Source organism: Ranitomeya imitator, chromosome 7 (assembly GCF_032444005.1).
Source record: "Ranitomeya imitator isolate aRanImi1 chromosome 7, aRanImi1.pri, whole genome shotgun sequence".
NCBI lineage: Eukaryota > Metazoa > Chordata > Amphibia > Anura > Dendrobatidae > Ranitomeya > Ranitomeya imitator.
In genome coordinates this window covers 138,161,325-138,183,336 of record NC_091288.1, presented here as the reverse complement: position 1 = coordinate 138,183,336, position 22,012 = coordinate 138,161,325, and the positions used below count along the sequence as shown (strand labels likewise).

The window sequence follows — 22,012 nt, the reverse complement described above, 5'->3', positions numbered from 1 at the left end:
CCATTGGTCGCTTCATTAATCATGAATGATTACCTGGCTGATCGTGCCTGCACCACTTCCGGTGCACGTGAAACAATCAACTACCTGGTTGATCCTACGCCTGTCAGCGCGACCCTGCGCTATATGCATATGTCCAAGCGCGCACCTGGCAACCACATCCGGTGCGCGCTTTAATATCCACCATTTACCTGGTTGATCCTGCCTCTGTCTGAGCAGTGCGCGCGCATCCGGACCTTACTTCCGGTGCGCGCCTTCATATCCCCCATTTACCTGGTTGATCCTGCCTGGCAGAGCAGCGCGCGCGCACCCGGCCTCACTACCGATGCGCGCCGCTGTATTATGCTCCAGGCGCGCGCCGCCTTTTTGGGTCCCCCCGGCGCCATGCTCCTGCACGAGGGTTCCCGCTGCCGCCGGCTTCAGCGCTTTACCTCCAGGCGCGCACCCGGCTCTGCCTGCGGTGCATGCCGAAGAATCTGTCCCCCCCCTGCTGCGCCCATACCTCCCCGGATACCTGGTGTCAGCTGGAGGGACGTCCGGGAGTATCCACGCCACAACGTCAGGCAGCGCCTCTTCACTCACAAGACTCTGCTTCAAACCTCTGCCTCAGGTACCGTCAAGGAGGAGGGGGAAGGGGGGAGACCTGCACTCGACAGGGAGGGCACCAAACCTCCGAGGAGCTTACCTCGCCCGGGCACCGATGTGCCTCACGGGCTGCATGGCCACCTTTGGTCAACAGGGGGGGCACCATAAAGTGACCCCCGTGGACAGGCAGGATTTCTGCTCGACAGGGAGGGGGAACGCGCCTGCGGCCCCCGTGGAGTATCTTCACCCGGGCGTTCGCCTCGCGGGCTGTGGCCATGCTTCGCTCAGGGGGGGCATGATATACATTGACCCCCGAGGCGACTACGGGTACCTGGTGACGGGTGCAGCAGACAGCGCCTGCCCAAATCCACCCGACCCAGGCCCCGGCATCCCCTTCTGTCTTCAGACTACTTCCATTTTGAGGGTTCCCCGTCAAGGACAGGAAACCAACTGATGTGGAGAGAGGAGCCGCCCCTTTTATCTTGAAGGTTTCCTGTCCTTGATGGGCGGATCCCCTCTCTCGTGGTGCCGTCATGTATGATGGAAAAAATAACTTATGAAAATAAGGAATTAAAGAGGTTTTTTTTTTTTATTTACAATATTAAAACGCGGCACCTTCCCTTTAAGGCCGCTATTGAAGCATCCTGGGCCTCCATAACATCTCAGCAGTGTCACAGGCTGATTGCCTCCATGCCACGCCGCATTGAAGCAGTCATTTCTGCCAAAGGATTCCCGACCAAGTATTGAGTGCATAACTGAACATTATTATTTGTTGGTTTTTATGTTTGTTATTAAAAAACACTTTTATTTGATTGGATGGGTGAAATATGCTAATTTATTGAGACAGGTTTTTTGGGTTATCAGGAGTTGTATGCCAAAATCATCAGTATTAACCCCTTACCGGCATCGGACGTACTATACCGTCCGATGCCGGCTCCCCTGCTTTGATGCAGGGCTCCGCGGTGAGCCCGCATCAAAGCCGGGACATGTCAGCTGTTTTGAACAGCTGACATGTGCCCGTAATAGGCGCGGGCAGAATCGCGATCTGCCCGCACCTATTAACTAGTTAAATGCCGCTGTCAAACGCAGACAGCGGCATTCAACTACCGCTTCCGGCCGGGCGGCCGGAAATGACGTCATCGCCGACCCCCGTCACATGATCGGGGGTCGGCGATGCTTGTATATTGTAACCATAGAGGTCCTTGAGACCTCTATGGTTACTGATTGCCCGTCGCTGTGAGCGCCACCCTGTGGTCGGCGCTCACAGCACACGTGCAATTCTGCTACATAGCAGCGATCAGCAGATCGCTGCTATGTAGCAGAGCCGATCGTGCTATGCCTGCTTCTAGCCTCTCATGGAGGCTATTGAAGCATGGCAAAAGTTTAAAAAAAAAGTTTAAAAAATGTGAAAAAAATAAAAAAAACATTAAAGTTTAAATCACCCCCCTTTCGCCCCAATCAAAATAAATCAATAAAAAAAATATCAAATCTACGCATATTTGGTATCGCCGCGCTCAGAATCGCCCGATCTATCAAATAAAAAAAAGTATTAACCTGATCGCTAAACAGCGTAGCGGGAAAAAAACTCGAAACGCCAGAATTACGTTTTTTTGGTCGCCGCGACATTGCATTAAAATGCAATAACGGGCGATCAAAAGAACGTATCTGCACCGAAATGCTATCATTAAAAACGTCATCTCGGCACGCAAAAAATAAGCCCTCAACCGACCCCAGATGATGAAAAATGGAGACGCTACGAGTATCGGAAAATGGCGCATTTTTTTTTTTTTTTTTTTTTTTTTTTTTTTTAGCAAAGTTTGGAATTTTTTTTCACCACTTAGATAAAAAATAACCTAGTCATGTTTGGTGTCTATGAACTCGTAATGACCTGGAGAATCATAATGGCAGCTCATTTTTAGCATTTAGTGAACCTAGCAAAAAAGCCAAACAAAAAACCAATGTGGGATTGCACTTTTTTTGCAATTTCACCGCACTTGGAATTTTTTTCCCGTTTTCTAGTACACGACATGCTAAAACCAATGATGTCGTTCAAAAGTACAACTCGTCCCGCAAAAAATAAGCCCTCACATGGCCAAATTGACGGAAAAATAAAAAAGTTATGGCACTGGGAAGGAGGGGAGCGAAAAACGAACACGGAAAAACGAAAAATCCCCCGGTCATGAAGGGGTTAAAACAATAAAAGACCTGACAAATTTCAGTTGGTGGATAATGAATCTATAATATATGAAAGTTTAATTGTAATCATTACATTATGGTAAATAATGAAATTTAACACTATATGCTAATTTTTTGAGAAGGACCTGTACCTTCCATATACAGCATTTTTCTTCAGGTATAAGGCTGTGTGCACACGTTCAGGATTTTTCACGTTTCTTTGCGATAAAAACGTGAAAAAAAAATATCATACATTAAGCATCCTATTATTAGAATGCAATCCGCAATTTTTGTGCACATGTTGCATTTTTTTCCGCGGCGGAATCGCATTCCGGTAAAAAAAAACGCAGCACGTTCATTCTTTGTGCGGAATCGTGGGGATTCCGCACACATAGGAATGCATTGATCAGCTTAATTTCGACATGGGACTATGCCCACCATGCAGGAAGTAAGCGGATCATGTGCGGTTGGTACCCAGGGTGGAGGAGAGGAGACTCTCCTCCAGGCCCTGGGAACCATATAATAGTAAAAAAAAAATAAAAAACAAAAAGAGAATTAAAATTATTCGTGATATTCTCACCTTCCGGAGTCCCCAGCAGCGTTACCGCTCCTCGCGATGCTTCCGTTCCCAATAATGCATTGCGAAAAATTACCTGTGATGACGTAGCTGTCTCGTGAGACCGCTACGTCATCACAGGTCATTCTCGCAATGCATCACTGGGAACGGGAGCATTGCGAGGAGCGAGAAGACTGCCGGGGATGCCGGAAGGCGAGAATATCACAATTTTTTATGTATTTTTTATTATATTTGACGTTCTATCCTTTTACTATTGATGCTGCATACGCAGCATCAATAGTAAAAAGTTGGTCACACTTGTAAAACACTATGTTTGACAAGTGTGACCATCCTGTCAATCAGTTTTCCAAGCACTGCTACAGATTGCTTGGAAAACGCTAGCATTCTGCAAGCTAAAAAACACTTGCAAAACGCTAGTGTTTAGCGGGAATACGCATGCCAATTACGCATGCGTTTTACCTGCAGCTGGAGTTGCGGAATTGCCGCGGAAATTTCCGTGGCAATTCTGCAATATGTGCACATAGCCTTAAGGTTCTTGTAAAAGCATTGCTGGTTCCTTACCTGCAGAGGATTATTGGGATTGAGTTCAATGCCAGTGACCAAATCACTGTGACTCCACAATAAGTGTATGCACTCCTGTGTGACGGTGCTAAATACTCTGATGGCATCACCGGAGACGCAGAGAAGATACCTGATAAAAGAAAACAAAACCATCACTGAAATTACAAGCGCAAGAATTACAGCCAACGAGTGCAAGAGAAATATTCTGGAACAACCAGTGCTTGTTAGACTACATTCACACTTGCGTACCGGGGCTTGCGGACGGCTGCGTAGTCCCTCCCTGAAGCTCCACCCACTTCTGCATTTCTGCACAAGTAGTGTTCCCTTGCGGCCGCATCAAAACGAAATATCCGCATACATCCGCATGTCCTGCGTACCCAGTGTTAAAGATAGGTACCCAGGACGCATGCATTAGTAGGCAGACCTAAACGGGAGAAGTGCAGAAGTGGGCAGCGCTTCAGGGAGGAAGTACGCAGCCGTCCGCAAAGCCCTGGTACGCAAGTGTGAACGTAGCCTTAAAGACAATCATCCTGATTCTTCAAAGCAAAGAAACCAGACTTCTGGCATAAATTGGTTTGAAAAGTTGCAAAAGGAGGCATGCAGGGAGAGAGGAGATGCTCACCCTAGCTATCCCTTCTCCTTGGAAGGGAGTGGGGCATTTGAATTTAGGAGCACAGATTTTGCTGGATTTTCTTTTTGTGGGGAGACATGGTGCTTTTCCAGAGCCTTTGTGCTACCAGTAACATGGAAGCCCGCACTTTTATGCATGCTTAACCCCTTAGTGACAGAGCCAATTTGGTACTTAATGACCGAGCCAATTTTTGCAATTCTGACCACTGTCACTTTATGAGGTTATAACTCTGGAACGCTTCAAGGGATCCCGCTGATTCTGTGATTGTTTTTACGTGACATATTGTACTTCATGTTAGTGGTAACATTTCTTCGATATTACTTGCGATTATTTATGAAAAACCGGAAATATGGCGAAAATTTTTAAAATTTTGCAATTTTCAAACTTTGTATTTTTATGCCCTTAAATCAGAGATATGTCACGAAAAATAGTTAATAAATAACATTTCCCACATGTCTACTTTAACCCCTTTACCCCCAAGGGTGGTTTGCACGTTAATGACCGGGCCAATTTTTACAATTCTGACCACTGTCCCTTTATGAGGTTATAACTCTGGAACGCTTCAATGGATCCTGGTGATTCTGACATTGTTTTCTCGTGACATATTGTACTTCATGACAATGGTAAAAATTATTTGATAGTACCTGCGTTTATTTGTGAAAAAAACGGAAATTTGGCGAAAATTATGAAAATTTCGCAATTTTCCAACTTTGAATTTTTATGCAATTAAATCACAGAGATATGTCACACAAAATACTTAATAAGTAACATTTCCCACATGTCTACTTTACATCAGCACAATTTTGGAACCAAAATTTTTTTTTGTTAGGGAGTTATAAGGGTTAAAAGTTGACCAGCAATTTCTCATTTCTACAACACCATTTTATTTTAGGGACCACATCTCATTTGAAGTCATTTTGAGGGGTCTATATGATAGAAAATACCCAAGTGTGACACCATTCTAAAAACTACACCCCTCAAGGTGCTCAAAACCATATTCAAGAAGTTTATTAACCCTTCTGGTGCTTCACAGGAATTTTTTGAATGTTTAAATAAAAATGAACATTTAACTTTTTTTCACAAAAAATTTAATTCAGCTCCAATTTGTTTTATTTTACCAAGGGTAACAGGAGAAAATGGACCCCAAACATTGTTGTACAATTTGTCCTGAGTATGCCAATACCCCACATGTGGGGGTAAACCACTGTTTGGGCGCATGGCAGAGCTCGGAAGCGAAGGAGTGCCATTTGACTTTTCAATGCAAAATTGACTGGAATTGAGATGGGACGCCATGTTTCGTTTGGAGAGCCCCTGATGTGGCTAAACATTGAAACCCCCCACAAGTGACACCATTTTGGAAAGTAGACCCCCTAAGGAACTTATCTAGAGGTGTGGTGAGCACTTTGACACAACAAGTGCTTCACAGAAGTTTATAATGTAGAACCGTAAAAATAAAAAATCATATTTTTTCACAAAAATTATCTTTTCGCCCCCAATTTTTTATTTTCCCAAGGGTAAGAGAAGAAATTGGACCCCAAAAGTTGTTGTACAATTTGTCCTGAGTACGCTGATAGCCCATATGTGGGGGTAAACCACTGTTTGGGCGGATGGGAGAGCTCGGAAGGGAAGGAGCGCCGTTTGACTTTTCAATGCAAAATTGACAGGAATTGAGATGGGACGTCATGTTGCGTTTGAAGAGCCACTGATGTGCCTAAACATTGAAACCCCCCACAAGTGACACCATTTTGGAAAGTAGACCCCCTAAGGAACTTATCTAGAGGTGTGGTGAGCACTTTGACCCACCAAGTGCTTCACAGAAGTTTATAATGTAGAACCGTAAAAATAAAAAATCATATTTTTTCACAAAAATTATCTTTTTGCCCCCAATTTTTTATTTTCCCAAGGGTAAGAGAAGAAATTGGACCCCAAAAGTTGTTGTACAATTTGTCCTGAGTACGCGGATACCCCATATGTGGGGGTAAACCACTGTTTGGGTGGATGGGAGAGCTCGGAAGGGAAGGAGCGCCGTTTGACTTTTCAAAGCAAAATTGACAGGAATTGAGATGGGACGCCATGTTGCGTTTGAAGAGCCACTGATGTGCCTAAACATTGAAACCCCCCACAAATGACACCATTTTGGAAAGTAGACCCCCTAAGGAACTTATCTAGAGGTGTGGTGAGCACTTTGACCCACCAAGTGCTTCACAGAAGTTTATAATGCAGAGCCGTAAAAATAAAACAAAATTTTTTTCCCACAAAAATTATTTTTTTAGCCCCCAGTTTTGTATTTTCCTGAGGGTAACAGGAGAAATTGGACCCCAAAATTTGTTGCCCAATTTGTCCTGAGTGCGATGATACACCATATGTGGGGGGAACCACTGTTTGGGCACATGGGAGGGCTCAGAAGGGAAGGAGTGCCATTTGAATGCAGACTTAGATGGAATGGTCTGCAGGTGTCACATTGCGTTTGCAGAGCCCCTAATGTACCTAAACAGTAGAAACCCCCCACAAGTGACACCATTTTGGAAAGTAGACCCCCTTAGGAACTTATCTAGATGTGTGCTGAGCGCTTTGACCCACCAAGGGCTTCACAGAAGTTTATAATGGAGAGCCGTAAAAATAAAACAAAAATTTTTTCCCACAAAAATTATTTTTTAGCCCCCAGTTTTGTATTTTTCCGAGGGTAAAAGGAGAAATTCGACCCCACAATTTGTTGTCCAATTTCTCCTGAGTGCGCTGATACCCCATATGTGGGGGGGAACCACTGTTTGGGCGCATGGGAGGGCTCGGAAGGGAAGGAGCTCCATTTGGAATGAGGACTTAGATGGAATGGTCTGCAGGTGTCACATTGCATTTGCAGAGCCCCTAATGTACCTAAACAGTAGAAACCTCCCACAAGTGACACCATTTTGGAAACTAGACCCCCTAAGGAACTCATCTAGATGTGTTGTGATAGCTTTGAACCCCCAAGTGTTTCACTACAGTTTGTAACGCAGAGCCGTGAAAATTAAAAAAAAAAATCTTTCCCCCCAAAATTATTTTTTAGCCCCCAGTTTTGTATTTTCCCGAGGGTAAGAGGAGAAATTCGACCCCAAAAGTTGTTGTCCAATTTGTCCTGAGTACGCTGATACCCCGTATGTTGGGGGAAACCAACGTTTGAGCGCATGGCAGAGCTCGGAAGGGAAGGAGCGCCATTTGGAATGCAGACTTAGATGGAATGGTCTGCAGACGTCACATTGCGTTTGCAGAACCCCTAATGTACCTAAACAGTAGAAACCCCCCACAAGTGACCCCATATTGGAAACTAGACCCCCCAGGGAACTAATCTAGATGTGTTGTGAGAACTTTGAACCCCCAAGTGTTTCACTACAGTTTATAACGCAGAGCCGTGAAAATAAAAAATCTTTTTTTTTCCCACAAAAAATATGTTTTAGCCCCGAGTTTTGTATTTTCCCAAGGGTAGCAGGAGAAATTGGACCCCAAAAGTTGTTGTCCTATTTGTCCTGAGTACGCTGATACCCCATATGTTGGGGTAAACCCCTGCTTGGGCACACGGGAGAGCTCGGAAGGGAAGAAGCACTGTTTTACTTTTTCAACGCAGAATTGGCTGGAATTGAGATCGGACGCCATGTCGCGTTTGGAGAGCCCCTGATGTGCCTAAACAGTGGAAACCCCCCAATTATAACTGAAACCCTAATCCAAACACATCCCTAACCCTAATCCCAACAGTAACCCTAACCACACCTCTAACCCTGACACACCCCTAATCCTAATCCCAACCCTATTCCCAACCGTAAATGTAATCTAAACCCTAACTGTAACTTTAGCCCCAACCCAAACTGTAGCCCTAGCCCTAACCCTAGCCCTAACCCTAGCCCTAACCCTAACCCTAGCCCTAGCCCTAACCCTAACCCTAGCCCTAACCCTAGCCCTAACCCTAACCCTAGCCCTAGCCCTAACCTTAGCCCTAACCCTAGCCCTAACCCTAGCCCTAACCCTAACCCTAGCCCTAACCCTAGCCCTAGCCCTAGCCCTAACCCTAGCCCTAACTCTAACCCTAGCCCTAATGGGAAAATGGAAATAAATACATTTTTTTAATTTTTCCCTAACTAAGGGGGTGATGAAGGGGGGTTTGATTTACTTTTATAGCGGGTTTTTTAGCGGATTTTTATGATTGGCAGCCGTCACACACTGAAAGACGCTTTTTATTGCAAAAAATATTTTTTGCGTTCCCACATTTTGAGAGCTATAATTTTTCTATATTCTGGTCCACAGAGTCATGTGAGGTCTTGGTTTTTGCGGGACGAGTTGATGTTTTTATTGGTAACATTTTCGGGCACGTGACATTTTTTGATCGCTTTTTATTCCGATTTTTGTGAGGCAGAATGACCAAAAACCAGCTATTCATGAATTTCTTTTGGGGGAGGCGTTTATACCGTTCCGCGTTTGGTAAAATTGATGAAGCAGTTTTATTCTTCGGGTCAGTACGATTACAGCGACACCTCATTTATATCATTTTTTTATGTTTTGGCGCTTTTATACGATAAAAACTATTTTATAGAAAAAATAATTATTTTTGCATCGCTTTATTCTCAGGACTATAACTTTTTTATTTTTTTGCTGATGATGCTGTATGGCGGCTCGTTTTTTGCGGGACAAGATGACGTTTTCAGCGGTACCATGGTTAGTTATATCTGTCTTTTTGATCGCGTGTTATTCCACTTTTTGTTCGGCGGTATGATTATCAAGCGTTGTTTTTTGCCTCGTTTTTTTTTTTTTTTTCTTACGGTGTTTACTGAAGGGGTTAACTAGTGGGCCAGTTTTATAGGTCGGGCCGTTACGGACGCGGCGATACTAAATATGTGTACTTTTATTGTTTTGTTTTTTTTATTTAGATAAAGAAATGTATTTATGGGAATAATATTTTTATTTTTTTTTTCATTATTTTGGAATATTTTTTTTTATTTTTTTTTACACATTTGAAATTTTTTTTTTTACTTTTTTACTTTGTCCCAGGGGGGGACATCACAGATCAGTGATCTGACAGTTTGCACAGCACTCTGTCAGATCACTGATCTGACATGCAGCGCTGCAGCCTTCACAGTGCCTGCTCTGAGCAGGCTCTGTGAAGCCACCTCCCTCCCTGCAGGACCCGGATCCGCGGCCATCTTGGATCCGGGGCTGGAGGGAGCAGGGAGGGAGGTGAGACCCTCGCAGCAACGCGATCACATCGCGTTGCTGCGGGGGGCTCAGGGAAGCCCGCAGGGAGCCCCCTCCCTGCGCGGTGCTTCCCTGTACCGCCGGCACATCGCGATCATCTTTGATCGCGGTGTGCCGGGGGTTAATGTGCCGGGGGCGGTCCGTGACCGCTCCTGGCACATAGTGCCGGATGTCAGCTGCGATAAACAGCTGACACCCGGCCGCGATCGGCGGCGCTCCCCCCGTGAGCGCTGCCGATCGCATATGACGTACTATTGCGTCCTTGGGAAGTAAAGCCCACTCCACATGGACGCAATAGTACGTCTAATGGCAGAAAGGGGTTAAATCAGCACAATTTTGGAAAAAAAATTTTTTTTTTGTTAGGGCGTTATAAGGGTTAAAAGTTGACCAGCAATTTCTCATTTTTACAACACCATTTTTTTTTTATGGACCACATCACATTTGAAGTCATTTTGAGGGGTCTATATGATAGAAAATAACGAAGTGTGACACCATTCTAAAAACTACACCCCCTCAAGGTTCTCAAAACCACATTCAAGAAGTTTATTAACCCTTTATGTGCTTCACAGGAACTGAAACAATGTGGAAGGAAAAAATGAACATTTAACTTTTTTTTGCAAACATCTTAATTCAGAACCATTTTTTTTTTTATTTTCACAAGTGTAAAAACAGAAATGTAACCATAAATTTTGTTATGCAATTTCTCCTGAATACGCCAATACCCCATATGTGGGGGTAAACCACTTTTTGGGCACACCGCAGAACTTAGAAGTGAAGGAGCGCCGTTTGACATTTTCACTGCAGAATTGGCTGGAATTGAGATCGGACGCCATGTCACGTTTGGAGAGCCCCTGATGTGCCTAAACAGTGGAAACCCCCCACAAGTGACACCATTTTGGAAACTAGACCTCTTAAGGAACTTATCTAGATGTGTGGTGAGCACTTTGAACCCCTAAGTGCTTCACAGAAGTTTATAACGTAGAGCCGTGAAAATAAAAAATCGCTTTTGTTTACACAAAAATGATCTTTTCGCCCACAAATTTTTATTTTCACAAGGGTAACAGGAGAAATTAGACCACAAAAGTTGTTGTGCAATTTCTCCTGAGTACGCTGATACCCAATATGTGGGGGTAAACCACTGTTAGGGTGCACCGCAGAGCTTGGAAGAGAAGGAGTGCCGTTTTACTTTTTCAATGTAGAATTGTCTGGAATTGAGATCGGACGCCATGTCGCGTTTAGAGAGCCCCTGATGTGCCTAAACAGTGGAAACCCCCCACAAGTGACACCATTTTGGAAACTATACCCCTTAAGGAACTTATCTAGATGTGTGGTGAGAACTTTGAATGCCCAAGTGCTTCACAGAAGTTTATAATGCAGAGTCGTGAAAATAAAAAAATATTTTTTTTTTCCACAAAAGATATTGTAGCCCCCAAGTTTTTATTTTCACAAGGGTAACAGGAGAAATTGGACTGCAATAGTTGTTGTCCAATTTATCCCGAGTACGCTGATGCGCCATATGTGGGGGTAAACCACTGTTTGGGCGCACGGCAGAGCTCGGAACGGAAGGAGCGCCTTTTTGGAATGCAGACTTTGATGGAATGGTCTGTGGGCATTATGTTGCGATTGCAGAGCCCCTGATGTACATAAACTGTAGTAACCCCCCACAAGTGACCCCATTTTGGAAACTAGACCCCCCAAGGAACTTATATAGATGTGTGGTGAGAACTTTGAATGCCCAAGTGCTTCACAGAAGTTTATAATGCAGAGTCATAAAAAATATATATATATATATTTTTCCACAAAAAAAGATTTTGTAGCCCCCAAGTTTTTATTTTCACAAGGGTAACAAGAGAAATTGGACCCCACAAGTTGTTGTCCAATTTATCCCGAGTACGCTGATGCCCCATGTGTGGGGGTAACCCACTGTTAGGGCGCACGGCAGAGCTCAGAAGGGAGGGAGCACCATTTGACTTTTTGAGCGCAAAATTGGCTGTCGTGTTTGGAGACCCCCTGATGTACCTAAACAGTGGAAACCCCCCCAATTCTAGCTCCAACCCTAACCCCAACACACCCCTAACCCTAATCCCAACCTGATCCATAATCCTAATCACTAACCCTAACCATAATCACAACCCTTACCCCAAAACAACCCTAATGTCAACCCTAACCATAACCCTAATCAAAACCCTAAATCCAACACACCCCTAATCCTAATCTCAACCCTAACCTCAAACCTAACCCTAATCCCAATACACCCCTAATCACAACCCTAACCTTAACCCTAATCCCAAGCGTAACCCTAATGCCAACCCTAACCCTAATACCAACCCTAACCCTAATACCAACCCAAATCCAAACCCTAACCCTAATCCCAACTCTAACCCAACTTTAGCCCCAACCCTAGCACTAACTTTACCCCCAACCCTAACCCTAGCCCTAAGGCTACTTTCACACTTGCGTCGTTTGGCATCCGTCACAATCCATCGTTTTGGACAAGAAACAGATCCTGCAAATGTGCCCGCAGGATGCGTTTTTTGCCCATAGACTTGTATTGCCGACGGATCGTGACGGATGGCCACACGTCGCGTCCGTCGTGCACTGGATCAGTTGTGTTTTGGCGGACCGTCGGCACAAAAAAAACGTTCGATGAAACTTTTTTTGTACGTCGCATCCGCCATTTCTGACCGCGCATGCGTGGCTGTAACTCCGCCCCCTCCTCCCCAGGACATAGATTGGGCAGCGGATGCGTTGAAAAACTACAGCCGCTGCCCACGTTGTGCACAATTTTCACAACGTGCGTCGGTATGTCGGGCCGACGGCCCCGTACCGACGTAAGTGTGAAAGAAGCCTAACCCTAAATTTAGCCCCAACCCTAACCCTAAATTTAGCCCCAACCCTAGCCCTAACCCTAGCCCTAATTTTAGCCCCAACTGCTGTTCTCCTGCCGGCCAGCAGATGGAGACAGATGGCGGGCGCACTGCGCCCGCCATTTTCTTTTGCCGGCGGCCAGGATGAGCAGCAGGAGGATCCAGGGACACAGGTGAGTATGATAGGGTCCCCGAATCCCCCTATTTCTCTGTCCTCTGATGTGCGATCACATCAGAGGACAGAGAATTACACTTTTTTTTTTTTTTGCGGTCGCCGGTAAACAGTTAATTACCGGCGATCACAAAACAGAGGTCGGTAAAACCGACCCCGATCATGCTCTTTGGGGTCTCGGCTACCCCCGGCAGCCAAGACCCCAAAGATAGTCGCGGGGCCGGCCGGCGGGCGCACTGCGCCCGCCATTTTGAAGATGGCGGCGCCCACCAGGAGCCACGAGGAGCACCGGGGGAGATAGGTTAGTATTGGGGGGCTACCTGGGACCTTTTTTCTCTGTCCTCCGATGTGCGATCACATCGGAGGACAGAGAAATTAAAAAGAGATCGCGTTTTTTTTTTTTGTTTTTTTTTTTTGCGATCGCCGGTAAACGGTTAATTACCGGCGATCGCAAATGCGGGGTCGGTACAAAACCCCCCGAATCATGTTCTCTGGGGTCTCGGCTACCCCCGGCAGCTGAGACCCCGGAGAAAATCCGACTCTGGGGGGCGCTATTTACTTTTTCCACAGCTCCGTTAATTAACGGCGCTGTGCTTTAAGTACCCTTAGCGGCCGCTGTTAAAAGGTGTATCGGCGGTCGCTAAGGGGTTAAAGGGAACCTGTCACCACCAAAATTTTAGGTGAGCTAAGCCCATCGGCATCAGGGGCTTATCTACAGCATTCTGTAGTGCAGTAGATAAGCCCCCGATGTATCCTGAAAGATGAGAAAAAGAGGTTAGATTATACTCACCCAGGGGCGGTCCCGTTGCTGTCCGGTCTGATGAGCGTCGCGGCACCGCCCACGTTCTTACGATGACATCCTCTTAATGTATTCACACTGCGGCTCCGACGTACTTTGTCTGCCCTGTTGAGGGCAGAGCAAAGTACTGCAGTGTGCAGGCGCCGGGAAAGGTCAGAGAGGCCCAGCACCTGAGCACTGCAGTACTTTGCTCTGCCCTCAATAGGGCCCGGGACGCCCATTGGATCGGGCCACATGCGTGAGTATAATCTAACCTTTTTCTCATCTTTCAGGATACATCGGGGGCTTATCTACAGCATTACAGAATGCTGTAGATAAGCCCCAGATGCCGGAGGGCTTAGCTCACCTAAGATTTTGGGGGTGACAGGTTCCCTTGAAAAAGAACACCACCGCCAGATCACAGGCTAGACATCGCCCAGTGTCTCCATCTTACTCATTATAGGGAATCTTCTGCCGGGGGCTCCGTCTGTATTATGTACAGTACAGACCAAAAGTTTGGACACCTCATTTAAAGATTTTTCTGTATTTTCATGACTATGAAAATTGTACATTCACACTGAAGGCATCAAAACTGTGAATTAACACATGTGGAATTATATACTTAACAAAAAAGTGTGAAACAACTGAAATTACGTCTTATATTCTAGGTTCTTCAAAGTAGCCACCTTTTGCTTTGATGACTGCTTTGCACACTCTTGGCATTCTCTTGATGAGCTTCAAGAGGTAGTCACCGGGAATGGTCTTCCAACAATCTTGAAGGAGTTCCCAGAGATGCTTAGCATTTGCTGGCTCTTTTGCCTTAACTCTGCAGTCCAGCTCACCCCAAACCATCTCGATTGGGTTCAGGTCTGGTGACTGGAGGCCAGTTCATCTGGCGTAGCACACCATCATTCTCCTTCTTGGTCAAATAGCCCTTACACAGCCTGTTGGCGTGTTTGGGGTCATTGTCCTGTTGAAAAATAAATGATGGTCCAACTAAACGCAAACCGGATGAATGGCATGCTGCTGCAAGATACTGTGCAGCCATGCTGGTTCAATATGCCTTCAATTTTGAATTAATTCCCAACAGTGTCACCAGAAAAGCACCCCCACACCATCACACCTCCTCCATGCTTCACGGTGGGAACCAGGCATGTAGAGTCCATCCGTTCACCTTTTCTGCGTCGCACAAAGACACGGTGGTTGGAACCAAAGATCTCAAACTTGGACTCATCAGACCAAAGCACAGATTTCCACTGGCCTAATGTCCATTCCTTGTGTTCTTTAGCCCAAACAAGTCTATTCTGCTTGTTGCCTGTCCTTAAGGTACCTGCGCTTAGTAACCCGATGTTTACCCTGGTTACCCGGGGACTTCGGCATCGTTGGTCGCTGGAGAGCTGTGTGTGACAGCTCTCCAGCGACCACACAACGACCTAAACAGCGACGCTGCAGCGATCGGCATCGTTGTCTATATCGCTGCAGCGTCACTAAATGTGACGGTACTTTTAGGAAACCACTGCTAACAGCTATTTTACCATGAAGGTCTGCTGCACAAAGTCTCTTCTTAGGCTACTTTCACACTAGCGTTAACTGCAATCCGTCACAATGCGTCGTTTTTTCTCCATTGACTAACATTACGCGATGCATTGCGACGGATTGCCACACGTCGCAACCGTCGCGCGACGGTTGCGCCGTTTTTCGGCCGACCGTCGGCCGCAAAAAACGTTCCATGTAACATTTTTTGCAGCCGACGGACCGTCTTTTCCGACCGCGCATGCGCGGCCGGAACTCCTCCCCCACCTCCCCGCACCTCACAATGGGGCAGCGGATGCGCTGAAAAGCAGCATCCGCTGCACCCGTTGTGCGGCGGAGGCAACGCTAGCGTCGGTAACCTCGGCCCGACGCACTGCGACGGGCCGGGCCCGACGCTAGTGTGAAAGAAGCCTTAACAGTTGTTGCAGAGATGTGTCTGCTGCTAGAACTCTGTGTGGCATTGACCTGGTCTCTAATCTGAGCTGCTGTTAACCTGCGATTTCTGAGGCTGGTGACTGAGGCTGGTGACTCGGATAAGCTTAACACAAAGAGAAAAAAAGAGCCAGGGGGCACTACCAATGGGCAAGAAACCAATCAGAACCTATGACGTAAATATGAGCAGGGGTGCAACCTGATGCACAGCAGCAAAATGTACTAGAAGAGCAAGAGAAAGAACCATGCATATAGAGTGTGCACTCCCAAAATATAATCAAATTACAAAAATGAAAAATTTATTGAAAAAGACAGTGAACACAATAAAAACCATGTTAAAACACAAACAACAACACTGCTGGTGCCCCTTAAGGCACAATAATAAATAAATGATACCACGTATATGAACAAAAAAATGGCTTTTTCTTATATGAATATACACAATAAGGCAATAGGTATAGTCTGGGTGTCCCCAGAAAACCATATAGTGAAGGGTTACCCCTGTACAGGTAAGGGTGCAAATGCTAGCTATAGGGACCCAATAAGCCCCAAAAAATTTTACCGCACGAAATAAGCATAAACCATCTAAGAAGCGACTCCTATGTGTGAGGAAACAAGGCTACAGATATAATAGAAATATCAGTCCAATAAATAGTATGGAGACGCTTAGGGTTCACATGCCATCAAATGAAGGAATTGGGGGGGGGGGGGGGGGATGGGGAGACACAAAAACCTATGCCAAAGGGTTAAGCCGAGAGGCTGTATGTAGAAAAGACCACCATGTCAGGCGGTCCAGTACGTGGCGATAGAGGGGAGGAATAGTCCCGGGACAAAAACAGTGTGGGGGGAGCCCCACGCGTATCTCTGCAGGATGCAGCTTTGTCATCGAGCTTCGCTTCATGGTTTTTGCCACTGCACTTGGGGACACTTTCAAAGTTTTCCCAATTTTTCAGACTGACTGACCTTCATTTCTTAAAGTAATGATGGCCACTCGTTTTTCTTTACTTAGCTGCTTTTTTCTTGCCATAATACAAATTCTAACAGTCTATTCAGTAGGACGATCAGCTGTGTATCCACCAGACTTCTGCACAACACAACTGATGGTCCCAACACCATTTATAAGGGAAGAAATCCCACTTATTAAACCTGACAGGGCACACCTGTGAAGTGAAAACCATTCCCGGTGACTACCTCTTGAAGCTCATCAAGAGAATGCCAAGAGTGTGCAAAGCAGTAAAAGCAAAAGGTGGCTACTTTGAAGAACCTAGAATATAAGACAATTTCAGTTGTTTCACACTTTTTTGTTAAGTATATAATTCCACATGTGTTAATTCATAGTTTTGATGCCATCAGTGTGAATTTACAATGTTCAGTCATGAAAATACAGAAAAATATTTAAATGAAAAGGTGTGTCCAAACTTTTGGTCTGTACTGTATATCAGATTTATGGGGAAACCCCGGTGTGCTCAGCTTAGAGCACAAGATAAAGATGAGCCTAAGGCTGGAGTCACACTCAGCGTAAGACAATACGGTCCGTATATTACGGCCGTAATACGCTGAAAAGTCACCAAAATAGTGGTCCGTAGCTCCTCCGTAGGCAGGGTGTATCAGCGTATTTTGCGCATGGCATCCTCCGTATGTAATCCGTATGGCATCCGTACTGCGTGTTTTTCTCGCAGGCTTGCAAAACCAACATACGGCTATACAAGGGATCCATGTGTTAAAAATAAAAAAAATATATATATATATACACACATATAGGTTTTTTTGTGCGGCTCCGCAGCGTTTTTTGTGCGTTTTTGCTGCTGTTTTCTTGCGGATTTGCTGCGTTTTTTACCCATGCGGTTTTCTATAATGGAATGGGTACAAAAAAGCTGCAGATTCACAAAAAAGTAGTGACATGCTACTTCTTTTAAACCGCGTTTCCGCAGCGGATTTTCCGCAAAGTGTGCACAGCATTTTTTTTTTCTCATTGATTTACATTGTACTGTAAATCAATTGCAGATCTGCAGCGTTTCTGCACTGCAAAAAACGCTGCGGATCCGCAGAGAATCCGCAACGGGTGCACATACCCTGATAGTAAGGGAAAGGATCCCATCTTCCTTTATTTTTCCTCAGGTGATACTGAACCACCAAACAGACGCCCCAGGACAGAAAATGAATCAGTAACCGTTACTGAGCCCGTATGGATCTCACCCCTCGAATATTACGAGCCACCGATTCCTGATTTTGTGGCGCAATCAGGAATCAAATTTGACAACACCGGCCCCAAAGAAATTGACTTTTTCAAAGTATTTTGTTGAAGATTTTGTGAACCTGGAGTTGTAGACAAATTTGCATGCCCAGCAATTTTTGCACAAAACCGCCCTTCATCATTTTCTAACTGGACCCCTGTGGACACAGTAGAAGTGATAATGTTTTGGAGCCAAGTCCTTCACATGGGGTAAAGGTACCGTCACACTAGACGATATCGCCAGCGATCCGTGACGTTGCAGCGTCCTCGCTAGCGATATCGTCCAGTGTGACAGGCAGCAACGATCAGGCCCCTGCTGTGCTGTCGCTGGTCGGGGAAGAAAGTCCAGAACTTTATTTGGTCTCTGGACTCCCCGCAGACATCGCTGAATCGGCGTGTGTGACACCGATTCAGCGATGTCTTCACTGGTAACCAGGGTAAACATCGGGTTACTAAGCGCAGGGCCACGCTTAGTAACCCGATGTTTACCCTGGTTACCATCCTAAAAGTAAAAAAAACAAACAGTACATACTTACCTACAGCCGTCTGTCCTCCAGCGCTGTGCTCTGCTCTCCTCCTGTACTGGCTGTGAGCGTCGGTCAGCCGGAAAGCAGAGCGGTGACGTCACCGCTCTGCTTTCCGGCCGCTGTGCTCACAGTCAGTACAGGAGGAGTGCAGAGCACAGCGCTGGAGGACAGACGGCTGTAGGTAAGTATGTACTGTTTGTTTTTTTTACTTTTAGGATGGTAACCAGGGTAAACATCGGGTTACTAAGCGCGGCCCTGCGTTTAGTTACCCGATGTTTACCCTGGTTACCGGCATTGTTGGTCGCTGGAGAGCGGTCTGTGTGACAGCTCTCCAGCGACCAAACAGCGACGCTGCAGCGATCCGGATCGTTGTCGGTATCGCTGCAGCGTCGCTAAGTGTGACAGTACCTTTAGGGAAGAAGCCAGAACTTGGCAATATTGGAGTGCTGATGTTTTATACAACACTCCACTAATCCCCATGACTGACTCGTCAACGCTTTGAGGCCATCCACAAATTCTTGCATTAGTGATCAAGCACAATGTCCACCCTGAGTTGACCCAAACTTTGACAGACTTTTCAAAGTTTGCCTGGTGACTGAGCACTTCAGCAACAAATTTGCTGAGGTGTATGTGTCCCAATAGGACATCTGAGTGGACGAGTCCTTAATACCTTTCAAGGAGAGGCTGAAATTCCGTCAATATCTGCCCGGTAAGAGGGCCAGGTATGGAATTAACCTGTACAAACTGTGTGAGAGTACCTCATGGTACACCAACAAGTTTAGGGTTTATGAAAGGAAGGACTCTTGGATTGAACCCCCTGAATGTCTCCCTTTCCTGGGAGTGAGTGGGAAAATTATGTGGGATTTGCTGCACCCACTGCTGGATCAAGGTCATCACCTCTACGTAAATAACTTTTGTACCAGTATTACAATTTTCAAGTCCCTCTCGGCACCAGGTACCGCAGCCTACAGTACTGTCTGCAAAACTCAGAGAGGACTCCCCAAGATGCTAACTGGGAAACTGCTCAGATGAGACGGTGAGAGCAGAGCCCAATGTAGCGACAACAGGCTGGTGGTCAAGTAGCCGAAGGAAGGATGTCCTTTTCTTGACCACCATACATGGAGATGGCAGCACCCCTACTGCTGTATGAGGTTCCTCTACACAGATCACTAAACCAGACTGTGTACTGAGGTACAACAAGAACGTGGGGTGTGTGCCTAAACAGCGATTTTCCCTCACATATGGGGCAACAGTGTACTCCGGAGAAAATGGACCCCAAAATTTGTTGTGCTATTTCTCCTGTTACCCTTGTAAAAATAAAAATCAGGTTGAAGTAAAATTTTTGTGAAAGCTAAATGATCATTTTTTCCTTCCACATTGCTTCAGTTTCTGTGAAGCGCCTAAAGTGTTAATAAACGTCGTGAATGTGGTTTTGAGCACTTTTGAGGTGCAGTTTTTAGAATGGTGCCACTTGTGTATTTTCTGTAATGTAGACCCCTCAAAGTCACTTCAAGTGTGAGTCCCTAAAAATGGTTTTGTAAATATTGTTGGAAAAATGAGAAATCGCGGGTTAACTTTTAACCCTTCTACCTTCCTAACAAAAAAAATAAAAATTATGTTCCAGAACTGTGCTGCTGTAAAGTAGAGATGTGAAATATGTTATGCATTAAGTAATTTTTGTGACATCTCTCTGATTTAAGGGCAAAAAAATTCAAAGTTAGAAAGTTGCAAAATTTTTTACGTTTTCACGAAATTTTTTTTTTTTTCTTCCACAAATAAAACACAAGTCATATCAAAAAAATTCTACCACTATCATGAAGTACAATACTGTACTTCCTGTGTTATGATGAGGGTCTGTATGGAAGAGGGGGGGTGATAATGAAGGGCTGTGTATGGAGAACGGGGAGCGATGATGAAGGGCTGTGAGGAGAACAGGGGGTGATGATGTAGGGCTGTGCGGAGAACAGGGGGTGATGATGAAGGGCTGTGCGGAGAACGGGGGGCGATGATGAAGGGCTGTGCGGAGAACAGGGGGTGATGATGAAGGGCTGTGCGGAGAACAGGGGGCGATGATGAAGGGCTGTGCGGAGAACAGGGGGCGATGATGAAGGGCTGTGCGGAGAACAGGGGGCGATGATGAAGGGCTGTGCGGAGAACAGGGGGCGATAATGAAGGGCTGTGTGGAGAAGGGGGGATGATGAGGGGCTGTGTGGAGAAAGGGGGGTGTTAAGAAGCTGTGCGGAGAAAGGGAGGTGTTAAGAAGCTGTGCAGAGAAAGGAGGGTGATGAAGATCTGTGCGGAGAACAGGGGGGTGATGAAGTGCTGTGAGAACAGGGGGGTGATGAAACGCTGTGCGGAGAAAGGGGGTAATGATGAGGGGCTGTGCGGAGAAAAGGGGGGGGGTGATAAGGGGCTGTGCGGAGAAGCAGACCAAGGGAGCCCCCGACCCCCAATGTGTGCAAAGTTACTTTCACACAAAAGGTTTTTTGTTTCAGGCACAATCCAGCAAGTTTTGAAAAAGATTCATCCTTCTTTTTTTTTTACGCTGGATCCGTTTTTTTCTCATAGTTGTATTAGCGCAGGATTGCGCCTGATGGCCAGATGTTTCATCCGTTTTTTTCCGGATGCATCCAAATAGTTGTTTCCGGCAGAGAAAAAGTCCAGATGAACGTTTTTTTGTCAGGCGAAAAAAGTGCACAGTGAAGGAGTCTGCCAAAAACGCAAATCATACACATTTTCCATTCTGGGTCAAATTCACTGTAACTCCATGTTAAAAAATAGAAAAACGGATCCGTTGCATCAGTTTTTTCATTATTTGCAACGGATCCGTTTTTGGAACATTAGCCGGATTGTGTCTGACACAAAAATCCTGATGTGTGAAAGCAGCCAACACACAGAGCTCGGGCACACACTTAGGTCCAAGAACACTTTTAGGCTATGTGCACACGTTGCAGATTCTCTGCGGATCTGCAGTGCTTTTTGCAGTGCAGAAACGCTGCAGATCCGTAATTGATTTACAGTACAATGTAAATCAATGAGAAAAAAAAAATGCTGTGCACACTTTGCGGAAAATCAGCTGCGGTTTCAAAGTAGCATGTCACTTTTTTGTGAATCTGCAGCGTTTTTGTACCCATTCCATTATAGAAAACTGCAGGGGTAAAAGACGCAGCAAACCCGCAAGAAAACCGCAGCACAAAACGCTGCGGAACCGCACAAAAAATGCGACAAATCGCAGGTGCGTTATCTGCCAGGAGAGACAGCATCCGCACCATAAATTCCTGAGCCTAATCCACAACGTGTGCACATAGCCTAAGGCTATGTGCACACGTAGGTTCGGGTAGGTGCGGTTTCCGCTGAGGGTTTTACTCCTGCACTGGTTTTACTATTGATGCATATGCAGCATCAATAGTAATGTTAAAAAAAAATAATAATAATAATGGTTATACTCACCCTCTGACGTCCCGATCTCCTCAGCGCTGCAGGCGGCGGTCCGGTTCCAAAGATGCTGTGCGAGAAGGACCTTCGTGACGTCACGATCATGTGACCGTGACATCACCGCAGGTCCTGGTCACATAGCAAACCTGAGACCGGACGGCCGCGTGCAGCGCTGGGAGGTGAGTATAGCATTATTTTTTATTTTAATTCTTTTTTTTTTTACTCAAATATGGTTCCCAGGGCCTGGAGGAGAGTCTCCTCTCCTCCACCCCGGGTACCACCCGCACAT

At 45.8% G+C, this 22,012-nt stretch overlaps 1 protein-coding gene across 1 annotated transcript in view; it reads right to left on the bottom strand.

Annotated features, from left to right (window-relative positions):
- Positions 1-22,012, bottom strand: part of WDR75 (WD repeat domain 75) — a 121,116-nt gene that overhangs the window by 98,217 nt on the left and 887 nt on the right. Inside the window, exon 2 of the mRNA XM_069733844.1 lies at positions 3,896-4,025. Coding sequence (XP_069589945.1) covers positions 3,896-4,025 — 130 coding nt within the window. The remainder of the gene's footprint in view (positions 1-3,895; positions 4,026-22,012) is intronic.